General features: G+C 42.7%; 2 protein-coding genes across 2 annotated transcripts; both read right to left on the bottom strand.

Moving 5' to 3' along the window:
- Window positions 1-3,896: 3,896 nt before the first annotated feature.
- LOC123037307 lies at window positions 3,897-4,427 on the bottom strand. Its single transcript, XM_044457370.1, has one exon. It carries the CDS (start codon window positions 4,425-4,427, stop codon window positions 3,897-3,899), a length of 531 nt encoding a protein of 176 aa, XP_044313305.1.
- A 39-nt stretch (window positions 4,428-4,466) lies between these two features.
- On the bottom strand, window positions 4,467-13,901 carry LOC123037306 (zinc finger BED domain-containing protein RICESLEEPER 3-like). Its single transcript, XM_044457369.1, has 3 exons — window positions 13,378-13,901; window positions 12,321-13,315; window positions 4,467-4,894 (listed from the first exon to the last, which is right to left on the bottom strand). The coding sequence occupies exons 1-3, from the start codon at window positions 13,899-13,901 to the stop codon at window positions 4,467-4,469; spliced, it is 1,947 nt and encodes a 648-aa protein (XP_044313304.1).
- Between the last annotated feature and the right edge of the window lie 448 nt (window positions 13,902-14,349).

Genomic DNA, 14,349 nt, shown 5'->3' with positions numbered 1-14,349 from the left:
GATCCAAAAGAAGAGAGCTTTCTGTTAAAGTGGGACAGAATATGAAGTTTGACTTGGAAATGGTGTAAGAATAATGCTGTGATGAATAATCTAAAGTAAGTCGTTTGAAAAAATTGGGCAAATAAATCGGCTATTTCCTGATCTGTGGTTGTCGTCATGTTTTCGAACGACAGCGAGGAAGGAAAAGAATTAGATTTACGCTTGGTTTTAACGAAATTATAAAACTGTTTCGGGTCCTGAGAGAACTGGACCTACGGTTTAAATAACTATTATAACACTGATTAAGCACGGTAAGTCTTGACCGAGCACTTAAATATCTAGTAAAAACAGATTCAGAACCGGTATTTTTATATTTCCTAAAAAGTCTGGACTGTACGGATAGTACCACGGAGCACAGGAATTAAAAACTGAGTTTAGGTTAGGTTAGGTTAGGACGGATGCCAGACTATAGCCTGGCACACTTAGACCTCTGTGGGTCCATTGTGATACCGTATGATCTCTATTTTTGGATCCCCTATCCGTTAAGAGTCAGCCTGTAGGTTGGTCGTTCAGCAAGTCCCCCATCCGGAGGTTAATCTGCGATATTTCGGTCAGGTCATTTATGAAAGGATTTCCTAAGTGTTTCAGTCTAAGTCTGCATAGGGCTGGGCATGAACAGAGTAGGTGTTCCACCGTTTCCTCTTCTTCCTCATACCTGCAGCTTCTACAAAAATCACTTTTTGGGGCTTTATCCTGCCGGCGTGTGCGCCAACGAGCCAGTGGCCTGTGAGTACTCGAATTAGCATGCCGCACTCAGTGCGGCTGAAATTGAGTAGTTCTGATGTTTTCTTATTGTTTATTGCAGGCCATGTCTGGTGGGAGATTCGGCATTGCGGTGTTTTTTGCCAATGAGTGTTGGCTAATTTGCTGAAATGGTTCTTAATAATTAGCTTGCAAGTAGCCATAGGCATGCCGACATTCTCCTTTCCTGGAAGGAGAGGTATGGTGACCCGGAACCCATATAAGGCTGACAGTAAACTGACTAGCCATCTCGTGGAGAGATTTGCGACAGTCTGCTATTGTTCGGGAGTTTGTATTTGTCGAGTAGAATGATTTAATAGCCGCTTGGCTATCACTATATATGTTTATGTGTCTGTTCTGGGTGTTTAAGTCCCTTAAACAGACAAGTGCTTCCATTATAGCATACACTTCCGCTTGGAAGACACTGCAGTGGTCAGGAAGTCTGAAAGACCGCCTGATCTCTAATTGCTCGGAGTATATGCCTCCACCTACGTGTCCGTCTAGTTTGAAGCCGTCTGTATATAAACAGATTGCGTCTATTGAGCCCGGTCGGCCCCGATCCCATGCTTCCCTGCCTGGGATCAGGGCTTCGAAGGGCGTGTGACTGTATTCACGGGTTTTACATAGATCCGTTTTTGGCGGGATCAATTTGTCATGCTGAAGAATCTTAGCGTGTCCATACAGTTGGGCTTTCCATTGCGCCGTATCCCTTAGTCGAATGGCTGCCGATTTCGCCCTTTCCATGCCTGCTAAGTCCAGGCTCTGGAGGTTCAAGATCGCATTCAGCGCTTCGTTTGGGGTAGTTCGAAGGGCTCCACTAATACACAAAGCCGCCATGCGCTGTACTTTGTTAAGGGGAGTTAAGATACATTGTTTGTGTAAAGCGGTCCACCACAGAGCCACTCCATATAGTAGGACTACTATACTGGCTTGACTACCGCTGTGTATATCCAATTGACGATTTTAGGGGACATACCCCATCTTAGCCCGATTGCTTTTTTACAAGAGTAAAGTGCAATGATCGCTTTCTTGGTTCTCTCTTGGTTGTTTAAGCCCCATTAAAGACGCTTATCTAATACTAACCCCAAGTATCTTGCGTGCTCGCTAAAAGAGAGATTACAGTTGTTTAAAGTGGGTGGGTTAAGTTTGGGATTTTGTATCTATTTGTAAAAAGGACTAGTTCCGTTTTTGAGGGATTTACCCGAAGTCCGTTCTTTGTAGTCCATTCCGATAGTGTTTTTAGTTTTGCGGTCATAAGATCTCATAACGTTTGTGGATACTTACTTAAAGATGATAGCGACATCGTCTGCGTATGCCACTATTTTACAGCCTCCTCCTTCAAGAATCCGCAGTAGTTTATTTACCGCGATATTCCATAAGAGGGGTGATAGTACACCTCCTTGCGGAGTGCCTCTGTTCACTAATCTAGTCTGGGTCGAGGTCCCTAGTGTGGCCGTGACCAGTCTGCTTATCAGCAATTTGTGGATCATCCCCACCAGCGGTGGCTCAACCCCTAGTTCAGTGAGGGATTCTGTTATTGCCGTGGGAAGCACGTTGTTGAAAGCTCCTTCTATGTCAAGGAAGGCGATCAAGGTGTATTCTTGTATACTGAGTGATTTCTCAATGTTGCTTACTACCAAGTGTAGCGCCGATTCGGTCGACTTACCTTTGGTGTATGCGTGTTGCGCCTCTGATATCTGCGTCGGGTCAATGATGTCTCTAATGTGTAGACCTATCAGTCTTTCTAGGATTTTTAGCAGGAATGATGTCAGACTTATCGGTCTGAAATCCTTCGCTGTAGTATGGGTGGCCTTCCCTGCCTTAGGGATGAAAACGACTTTCGTTTCCCGCCATGCTATAGGTAGTTCTCCTACTGCAAGAATGGTCTGGAAGATTTTTCTCAGCCAGTTTATAGCTAGTTCTCCTGCTTGTTGAATATGTGCCGGTGTTATATTGTCCGGTCCCGCCGATTTGTATAGTTTAAAACTATGAATGGACCAGTTTATATTACGGTCTGATAGTAGGAGATTTAAGTTTATTCCTTCTCCAGTGTGTCTTCCTGGGGGATGTCCTGTTTGCAGGCTCCCTGGGAAGTGAGCCTCTAGGAGTAGGTTTAGGGATTCTTCACTAGAGTCCGACCATGATCCGTCAGCCTTTTGGAGATAGCCCAAGGATACGGCTGTCTTAGAAAGTATTTTTCTGAGCCTTGCGGCATCAGTTGTCTTTTCAATATCCGAGCAGAAGTTCTTCTCTTCTCTTTTCTGATGGCCTTTTTGTATGTGGCAGGAACTAGCCACATACAAAAAGGTAGCTTTTGCCAGTTTGTAGCTTTGCCAGTTTATGTCCTCATTTGTAGCTTTCGCTCTGTTGAACAGGTTTCTGCATTTGGCTCTGAGGATTGATAATTGCTGGGTCCACCAAGGAGGTTTTTTCTTTCCTCTTGGTTTCCCTAACGGGCATGCAGCTGTGAATGCCGCGTTGCATGCTTCTGTGAATTTGTTTACTATATTATCTAGCTCCTGAGTGCAAAGAGTGCTTTCTGGTGGCTCCCTGGGGAGGAAGCTCGATAGAATTTCTTTGTATTTATTCCAGCTTGCCCGCCTGGGGTTGGCAAAGCTGACCGGCGCATGTGACACTAGGGTCAAAGTTGTCTCTATAAACCTGTGATCTGAAAATGAGTGCTCGTCGGAGACAGCCCAGTTTGTGACTGTGCTTATGAGTGAGTCTGATGCCAGGCCGCTTTGCAGCTCCAGGCTTATTGCTGTGTTGTCTCCGTTGCTGTAGTTGCGAAGCAGAAATGTACTAAGATGCCGTTTGGCTAAAATGCAGGTTCGAATTTTACCTTGTTTGGAGTCAAGCATAAGCTTGTAATCTATTGTTCCTAGTCCAGCAACACTGCCTCCTGCTACCCAGGGTTCCTGAACTAAGACCACGTCGGCTTCGCTTTTGGCCAGGCGAAGCCAAAGAGCAGCGGACGCTGCTTTACTGTGATGTAGGTTGATCTGCAGGAGTCTTAGCGACATCCCCAGCTCCAACCTCCACCACAGTAACGTCGGCCTCCGAATCGCTCAGGTCCACTTCATCGATTGCCGTTCCGAGCGCTCGCATCTCTCTGCTCAGCGACGAGTCGGTTGAGTAGCCGTCCTCCGGCACACCGGGGCCTCCACTTCCTCCGCAAGCACCTGCTCAGCTGGGTTGCCGGCAGGACTTCCCGAGGAATTAGAGTCCCCTTTGTAAATCTTTATATGTATGGCACTGAAACCATAGTTGAGCGTTCCCCGAGCAGCCTCTATGGGAGCGACCGACTCCTTATTCAGCACCACGATCGCTTGGTTCACGTCACCTGCGTGCTCCTCCACCTTAACGACTTTCCAGTCTTTTGTGGGGAGATGTGGGTTGCATTCTTGCAACATATAAAGGATGTCCTCCGGTGATACGATTGCTGCTGGGAGCCAAATTCTGGCTCGTGGTCTACTGGGGACGTCACACCAATCTAGTGCGACTATGTTCGCCCCTTCGTAAACTGCTCCGAGCAGTGCTACCGCCTGTTTGTATAGGTCAGCTGATCGCTGATTATCGCAGGCCACCACTTTTACACTGCCCGCGTCCATACAGCAAGGCGATGAACCGGGCTTCTCGCGTACCATACGCAGGCAAATAAGAGACAGCTTGGACTCAACCGCCTTCTATTTATTTCTGGGGATCCTGTTCTCCGGATTTCCCCTGTCTTTAAGTCCAAGTAGGACCCGATCTTTGGTAATCTCGGCAAAGGAGACCGACGGCTGGATCTTCGATCTCTTCGCCGACGGACCGGACAGCTCTATGGAGCGTTGCCTCTTCGCCTGAGCACCTTCTTGCTGGGGCTTCTCTTGCCCATAGATAGGAAACACCGTCCTTGCCCACTCTACCTTCTTTAGCCATACGGGCGAAGGCGTGGCGACATTGCTTCTGGCATGCGAGCGCAGGGTTTGGGCGGCAGTCCGTCTCTCTGCGTATGTGAACTTCTTTACACCAGCGGGTGACCCGATCGACTTTGCTGCGCCTACCGCTGGTTTTGGCGCAGATGCGCACATAGCGGAGGCGTTAGCGACAGTCTTTCTGTCCCCCGACATCCCTAGTTTGGGATGGGGCCCTTTCTGAGCCCTACTGGTGCTTGCATCATCTTTGCAGCGCCGGGTTTTTGTGGAGTTCCCGTCTCCGTTTTCTTATTTGTACTTTTATTTATTGTTTCCATAAGGGAAAGGTCCGCCCGGGCAGAGATCCGCGGTACCCGGGTAAGGCGGTAGATAGAACAGGGGGTCGCCATCTCCCTGAGCCCACCGTTTGAGACTGAGCTAGTTGTTGATCCGGGCCCCCAGCCAGGCTGACTCTTGGTACGGTCCGAATTACACCGTAGTCCGGCCCGGAGTGAGATGTTGTTTGGGAGAGGAAGTGGGTAGGTGGTGTGTGGGGGATATTGGGCTTGTGTAAAGCAACTGTTTAGATGCGGCTGAACAAATCGCATCGTCGGTACTGCCTCGTTGCAAGATACCCGCTGGTTGTCCGGGACTGCTTATTTGCTGGGGTTTCCGTCCACGATTCCGTGTTTGACTTCCACCGCCAGCTTATTCGCAGTTGGCCTCGAGTGAGGTCGTCCGCTCTCCGCAACCTGCGACCCGCTCGGTCGCCCCAGCTAGGCGGCTTCAGAACCATCTCACAAGTTCCTCAGACCGAGTAAAAAATAAGCAATAAAATCATGCTGTGCTATAGGTCGATCCATTCTCAGTGGACCAAGTCACTCCAGGTATATTTAAATCACCTAGAACTACCAACTGATCCCTATCGGAAAGCTTATTTGCAAACGACTTAATAACAGAAAGGTGATTTAAATAATCAGGAAGTTCAAACAACGGCGGAATATATGAGTAAGTTATGTATATAGAGCTGCCAGGAACCGATAACTTTACACAAATAAATTCAATGGTATTGAATTTCTCAAAATATAACTCCCCTGACGGGAGGTTCATATCAACTCCAATTAAGACTCCACCTCCCCGTCTAGAGAGACGGTCATACCTATATATTGTGTACTTACCTGGAAAAACTTCGGAGCTAAAGATCTCCGGCCTTAATCAGGTTTCTGTAAACTCAATAACATGAGATGCAAAGGAAAGGCTATCGGAATACAATTTAGTGAGCTTGCTACGCAAGCGTCTTGCATTCTAAAAGGAAAGAAGGAGGTTAGAAGTCAGTTTTTGAAATTGGTACACTGCTTTGGCCTCGACTAGGAATTTTGACTCCCACTGGCCCCTTCTTCTTTATCTAAGCCTCGAACTCTTTTACAACCATATTATCCGGCCAAAATTCGAGCGAACATATGGCTTCAAAAAACTCGTAAGGGACAGTTATCTTGAAAGCTGAAATGTCTCGCATAGGAAAACTTAAACTTTTCCACCTTAACACTATTACAATTGGCTTCAGTTTTGTCTTATATATAAGACCAACTTGAGCCGGACTCAGTAGTCCCTTGTGGTGTTGAAGCTACATTTTGAGAGATAGGTGGATCCACTTATTTTGAAACGTGTTTTGCACTTCGCTTTCGCGCTTAGAGATATACGAGAAGTAACCCTTCTATTCGTCTCATGGAGCTCTTGCGCTCTTACTATTTTTTTGTGTTTTATTGTCTTTTCAGTTCAGTTTTTATATTTTATTTGTGTATAAGACATCCACATTCTTCAACATTTTCCGGAACTCGCGCCAATCACGTTCGCTTTCTTCGGCTGCACTTAAGGTCTTGGCTGAATCTTCGAGTGGAAAGCAATCGAGCTACAAACTTCAAGATACATTATTTATGAATATAATTGTCAAATGGCAGAGCTCAGAGCAATAACAAGGAATTAAATATTCTTACTATGTTTAAGGGGAGGGTATACCCTTGTTTCTCGCTGATGTAGGAAATTTATAATTAAAACTTATTTAAAAGAAGGCTCTCATAAAAGAAGAAAGACCTGTCCTACCAAATTTTCTTATGAGTTGTTTCGGTTTTAAATTTTCTATAGTTTTTTGGCTTTTCGTTCATTTTTGAGCTTCAGCGAGCTTTTTATGGTATTAATTTATTTATTTTTTTTTTTTAATTTAACTTTACTTTTATTTATTGAATCTTCTCTTAATTTTGAGACTAACAATAAGTTTACGAATCTTAACATTAAAATTTAACTAACAGTATAATAAGACTGCATTTTGGTTGCGCGTGCCTCAAGTCGGTCGCTGGGTGGGTAAGTCATTGCGACGAAGGCGTGATTGGTTGATCAACCTTGTAAGACCTCTCGCCAGGTGGTTAGGGTGCAACGATAGCTTGGTAAAGTACTTTTCCTTCTGTTCTGCGATCACTTCTTTGACTGGTAGAATGTTTAAGTCGCGATGAATGTTTTCGTTGCGAATGTATCACGGTGCCCCGGTGATTGTTCTCAAGATCTTCGACTGAGCTCGCTGGACTATGTCAATATTGCTATTGCTGGCATTCCCCCATAACTGAGAGCCGTACATCCATATAGGTTTTAGTACCGAGTTATTCAGCAGGACTTTATATTCAAGACTAAGGGGAGACCGAGCGTTGATAAGCCAATGAAGGCTACAGGCTTTTAGCTTTAGGTGTGTTCTTTTGGCTTCAATGTGCCGGCGCCATGTGAGTCTTCTGTCGAGGTGTACTCCTAGATATGTCACTTCGTTTGCTTGCGGGAGTAGAGTATGGTTTAACATGAGCGGCAGGCAGTTTTGCCTGTACAAGGTGAACGTAATGGGCTTGCATTTTTGTTCGTTCACTTTAATTCGCCAATCTGATAGCCACTTTTCAACATCGACCAGATGAAGAGCTACCTGCGCAGTTGCTTGCATCGGGAATTTTGAGCGGCTGAGAATGGCTGTATCATCAGCAAACGTAGATGTTGTTAGTCGTGTGCTTGTTGAGATGGCTGCTGTATAGAGGACATATAATGTTGGCCCAAGCACGCTTCCTTGAAGAACTCCAGCTCCAATAGTGAAATCGTCAGTTATAGCAGTGTTGCATCTCCCAGCAAATTTTCTGTCGTAGAGGTAAGACTCTAAAAGCTTATGGGTGTTATCGGGGAGCATTGTCTTGATCTTGTACATTAGACCTTCTAGCCAAACTCTATCAAATGCTTGAGAGACGTCTAAAAATATGGCAGTACAGTACTCTCGTTTTTCGAACGCGTTCCGAATTTCTGATGTTATCCGGTTGACCTGCTCAATTGTTCCGTGCTTTTCACGAAACCCAAATTGATGTGACGGAATTCCTTCCTGGATTCTTAGGTATGTATTTATCCGAGTCAATACGCACTTTTTAAAGAGTTTTGATAAGCATGAAAGTAGGCTTATAGGTCTATACGACGTGGGAATTGTGTGGTCTTTTCCCGGCTTTGCTATCATTATTATAATCGACTTTTTCCATCTCACTGGAAAGTGGCCAAGCTTTGCGATGGCATTAAAAAGCTGGGTGATAGTGCAAATTGCGCAATATGGGAGCTCAATGATCATTTTGGGAGTTATGAGGTCGCAGCCCGGGGATTTTTTCGGATTCAGCTGATTTTTGATGATGTTAACGATTTCGTTTGGGCGAAACTCAATTCATGTTGAAGCTGAGGCTCATATAGTAAAGTCGGCAAGGTGAACGCACTAGTGGCAGGATTTGGTTGGAAGACATTTTGACATTTGTATTAGATGTTGACAATTGCTCTATGTAGCGTCGGTGGACATGTGCTTCTTCTTGCTGTAAAGCTTTTTTGAGTTGACGTGAGGCATATTTTAAGCTTTGCCTAGCAGATGGCGATCTGTGGAGTTACCTCTCTCGACGTAAGCGTCGCTTTTCGAGTACGAGCTCTTCTATTTGTAGATTTGTCTTCTTTTGGTTGCTTTGCGTACTTGTAGTTTGGGGTGTTGAAACTCGAGCTGCAGAGACGAGTACAGACTCCAGTATATTAACAAATATGTCTACTTTGGCTTCATCGTTGAGATGAGGACTTAGCTCAATGTGTGTACTCAATGTTTCTTGTACTTAACCCAATTAGTTTTCTGTGATGTCAATTTAAACGATTGCTCCAATGCTCCTGGATGTCGGAGTAGAATAAAAATCCGAGAGGCATTCGGCGCTTATCAGATTTTTAGGAATGTTTTTGGTAATTGCAAAGTCTATTAAATCGGGTAGTTTCCTTGGGTCTGCCGGCCAGTATGTTGGTCTGCCAGGAGAAACATAGTCCATCTTGTTATTGACTTTTATAACTGCATTAAAAAGCTGTTTTCCTTTTTGAGTCACGAGACGTGATCCCCACTGTGTGTGCTTGGCGTTGTAGTCCCCTGCGGCTATGAAGTGGTCTCCTAGTGAGTTGAAAAACTGCATAAACACATCTTCGGCTATAGTGAAGCGAGGGGGGCAGTATACGGCGGCTAGTGTAAGTTGGTTGCCAGTATTTATTTGTATATTTATAGATGTGGCCTGTAGGTAATTTTTAGCAAATTTGTTATGATAGTGGTGCTTAATACGGCTTCTGATTAGAATTCCAGTCCCACCATGTGCTTTACCATCTGGATGATTTGTTCCGTAGAATGAGTAGCCTCGTAGTTGAAAATTGTATTTGTTTGTAAGGTGTGTTTCTGAAAGCAGCATTACGTCGATATGGTTGTCGAGTAGGAATTGAGCTAACTCAAGTTTATGCTGTGAGACGACGTTAGCGTTCCACGTAGATATCCTTAGGGAAGTCATTATTTGGATTGTTGTGAAACCAGCATTTGAATCAATAGATTTTGGTTTCGCATTAAATCTTGCATAGTTGTGCGCATAAACGACATAAACTCCGTAAGGCTTTGCTGCAGGCTGTATATCATATCTTCAAAGTTGCTTTTTGACTGCTCCGGGAGTTGTTGCTGCTGAGCCGTGTTCGGTTCTTGGTATGCTGATTGCAGAAATGAACTTTTTGAGACAGGGTTAGTCCTGATTTTAAAGCGCTTGCGTAAGTTACATTTTTATCAGAATTTAAGGGTCCTAGTAAGGATCTGGCTGCAGTCGAGAAGAAGACTTCAGGGTTTGATCTGGAAGCTTTCATCTGTTTATTTTGGGTGCGGGCGGTAGTTCCTCTCTGGTGGATGCGACTTTTCAGCTCATTATAAACAGGTCAGCCTCTGTAGCTAGCAGTGTGATTGCCACCTCAGTTGCCGCACTTTTTCGAGTTGCAGTCATCTTTGCTCGCTGGGCAGTGTGCGGAGTCATGAAGATCTCCACAAACTACACACACCGGGCGCAGTTTACAGTATGACCTTGTACGGCCATATTCTTGGCAGTTCGCACATTGTACCGGGCCATTGCGTTTGTGCGGTTCCTCAACTGTAATTCTGCGGTGCAGCAGGAACTGAAGATTGTAAATGGGGTGCACTTCGTATTTCTTTAGGGGCTTATTTTCTGGTTCGAGCTCAACCTTAAAGAGTGGCTGCGGCTTTCTATCCCTGTTAAGGATGTTGAAGACTGTCTTAGCGTTATATCTCTTCTCTTGAAGCGCATTTGTTATCTCTGCAGGCGTTACGTCGGACTCTATGCCCTTAAGTACGACTTGCAGGCCCTTGCTACTTTTTAGCTGATACGTGTAAAAGTTCTTTTTATTTTCGGAAAGATATTTCGATAATACTCTGTAATTATCTTCAGACTTCATTTGAACCTTTGTTTCCTGGATGTTGCCCTTTACGAGAGGTATTATGTGGAAGTTATCCTTTCCAATAAGCTCGATAATTTTGTTGACAAGAACATTGGAACTTTTTTCTCGAATATAAATAGGCGGAGGTTTTGGCTTCCTTTTCTCGACTTCAGTGGATTCGGCCGCCTCAACGTCATAGGCGTCTTCCAAGATTTTAAATCGGTTTGAGTTCATGGGCGTTTCTATTCCAGCTAGGCTAGCATTGTTACGGGTTATTTTGCGTTGAGAATTTAGAGGGCTCAGCTTCCTTTTGATTTGGATGTAGCGATCCATACCAGTCTGCACAGCCGGCTTAGCACATTCATTGATTTTGTTCTGTTTTTCGGGCTGCGCAGCGGCAGACGTATTAATATTTGCGCTGCTAGCTGATGATGTCATTAAACGCGCAGTCGATACGGTTGCAGTTGTTGTTGTAGTTACAGTTGACGTTGTTAAAGAAATAGCGGTGCTAGTTACTGCTAATGAGTTTAGGTTATTGCATACCTGCATTGGAGCACTTTCAGCGCTCTTTGGCCGCAGAGACGGAAAACGGAATTGTTGATAAAATTCAAGGTTAGTAAAGCAAAAAAAAAATCTGAGGTAAACCAAGATATCCGAAATAAAGCTAAACCAAAACTCAATACAATAAACAAAACTATATTAGACAACAGATGTGACTTGATTGAAATAAGTGCATTAATAATTGCCACTCAATAAAGCTTAATGAGCAACGTACAAAAGAATGAGCTTAGAAACTCAGTAAGCCAAAGAAACTCTTACTTACTCTTACTTCTCACTTCCACTCCCACGTCATGGAGTTCGCAGTGTAAAACCTCCTCCTTTGGTGCGACGAATTAGGCACCAACAACTAGCAGTGCTACAAATCCCGCAACCGTAGCAAATCCAACAGCAACAACTACAGCAGCGGCCAATATCGCAATATCAACGATTACAGTGAATGCATATGAAACCAATTCTGAACGCTCTAAAGAGGCCCCGAACTCACAGCCCGAAATAGGGTAACGTTCTACGGAACGTTCTGAGTAACGCGTACCGAAAATAATGAAGAACCAGGCTGAGGAAAACAAACCTGCGCAAGATACTCTAAAGAAACCCAAGCCCCCACCAATATATATCAGGGAGAAAAACTCGAACGGCTTTGTCATCAAAATTGTTGCGCTAATCTGAAATGGAAACTACCTGGACGAGTCAAAGAAAAATTATTACCTGCAGTGGTAATCAGGGCTGTGAACCCATATTATTTTGGCATGGGTTCGGTTCGGGGTTCAAACCTAATCGACAGATAATGTTCCGGTTTGCGAACCGTTTCATTGATGAGCCGGAGCAGGGTTCAGGTTCGAACCAGGGTTCAAATAAATAATTTTTTTTTTAATGAAATAATAAAGTCAACATTTATTTCCATGTATTTTCCTTCAAATATGTACCATAACATTAAGACTTATAAGTAAAGTTACAAGATTTATGATTTATAAAGTGTTCATCAGTTGAGGTTAACTAACATAATATCTTCCAAAATATCTTCATCAATGCTACCCCTGAGATCAGATAAAACAAATTTCAAAGTGGAAAACGCCCTTTCTACTGATACCTGTGTAGCAGGTACGGCATGAACAACATAAGCTAGTTTTCTTAAGTTTTCACATCGATAGACGTCCCAAAACTTCAAAATACTATCGTCTTTCATTCTAATTCTTTCTATGCCATCGAAAGAATTAATAAAATCACAAGCTGTTTTCCTGCCTTTAATATTATAGTTAATATCATATTGAGATAATAAATTTTCATTTTCATCATCTATTGAACATGCAGAGGCTGCAGAGGCATTGAAAACGGCATCATCACCCAAGGCAAGTTGCCTTTGATATATTTCACGTAGGTGTGCCTTAGCGTCATTTTTTTGCTCTCTTAATAATACTACTTGATATCTAGGGTCAAGAAAAACGGATGATATTATAGGAACTGAATTCAATATGTGTGATCGCTTTTCTAAGCATTTTGACAATGCTACACTATATTTAGAGGACGATTTTAATGTCTTAGAGCGAAGAGAAAACCACTGGAAATAGAAGTCACTTGGCAACAAATTCAGTTTCTGAAGCTTTAAAGAGAACTCATAAAGAGGTTTCAGCAAATCACACAAATTTTTCACTGCGTCCCATTCGGTGTTTTTTAAACGAAGTTCTTTTATGTCATTTGAGCTTTTTAGACAAAATTCTTTTAATGTAAGAACTCGGTCGCACATTAAATACGTGGAATTCCACCGCGTGGCGCAGTCTAATATCGGCTTGTTTAAATTTTCTAAATGAAGCAGATTTAGAATGGTTGGAGTTCTTAGTTTTTTACATAAAGTGCGTATTTTAGATAAATCAATCTTGATTTCTTTTAAAAAATCAGAAACAACTAAATTTAAAGTGTGCGCTGCGCAACGCACTGTGGTGATTGAGTCCTGAGGTAAATCCACTTGAATTTGATCTATTTCAATTTCTGTAAAAATGCATTCGCATTCGGAGTGCTCTGCATCGAGGTCAACCTTACATAATTGGTTTAGTTTATTTCCCGCCAAAACCATATTGGCACCATTGTCCACCGTCAGCGTATATATTTGTCGGAGCGAAACTTCAAAAGACTCCAGCACTTTTTGGATAATCGTGGTTAAGTTTACGCTTGTATGCTGCACGTGTATTTCTTTCATAGCTAATGTGTAGCACCTTACTTCCGAACCATTATGAAGCTGAGCGTTTATTCCGATGATAGCACGATCCAAACGGCTTACACAATCCACTTTTATAGATATAAGTCTAAAAAAATATATAAAACAAAATGTAATATCACCAAGTAACAGGGGTTCTGTTGGACTAACCGATTTTGTAGAACATTTTTAATGTGTAAGCGAATGCTACTAGCTTTTTCCTGAATTAAGTTCCGTATGTTAAAGCGATTGATTTTCAATGGAGGGCTAAAAGCGTCACACATGGGCTTTAGAATTTTTAAAAAACCAGAATCTTCAACTATTTTTAATGGACGCCCATTTTTAGTGACTAGTTCCAAGCAAGCATCTAAAATATCAGCTTTGGTGATTTTCACTTTGACATACGCTGTTTCCAAGAATTGCTTTATAGGTGGCTGGTCGGCTGCTACTTGCTTCTTATTTGTTTCAATTTTCTGTACCAACTCCTTGTGCTTCCTTTCAATATGCCGTTTTAAATTTGAGGCATGTTTGCCTGTCATTTCGAAATCGCAAAGTTTACACTTATTTTTATTATTGTCTTCATTATAAATGAAGAAGTCGTGAACTTTTTGGTTTTCCATTGCTGCTGGTAAAAGAGCCATTTCGAAGAATTGGAACTCCCAACTGGAAATAACATCGGCGATGTAACGATACATCGATGTTTTCCAAAACTTGGGAAATATCGATGTTTACAAACATCGATGTTTCCTCTTTACCCATCAATGTTTGGCAGGAAAGAATCTTGGTAATCTTAACACATTTTTGATTAATTAAATATAAAAAACTAAAATATACGTTAAAATTAGTATAGAATTCGATGTATCGATATATCGATGTTTTTTTCTGAAACCCATCGAAACATAGATGTTATTAAGAATGCATCATATGAATAATTTTGGAGAATATAATTTACAGAGTATTCTGCAAGGGTATATCAACTTCGGCTCCGCCCGAAGTTAGCTTTCCTTTCTTGTTTTTTTGTTACATTCACACAATCGTCTTACTGGAAATACTCTATTATTAGTATACTACCATGAATTTAATCATGTAATTTTAATGTGGGCATACTGCGAAAAGTTTTGGAAGATGATAATTATATATTAT

The sequence above is a fragment of the Drosophila rhopaloa genome, unplaced genomic scaffold (genome assembly GCF_018152115.1).
Source record: "Drosophila rhopaloa isolate 14029-0021.01 unplaced genomic scaffold, ASM1815211v1 contig_155, whole genome shotgun sequence".
Classification (NCBI taxonomy): domain Eukaryota; kingdom Metazoa; phylum Arthropoda; class Insecta; order Diptera; family Drosophilidae; genus Drosophila; species Drosophila rhopaloa.
Note: the sequence above shows the minus strand (reverse complement) of the source record. Positions and strands in the feature narration are given on the sequence as shown.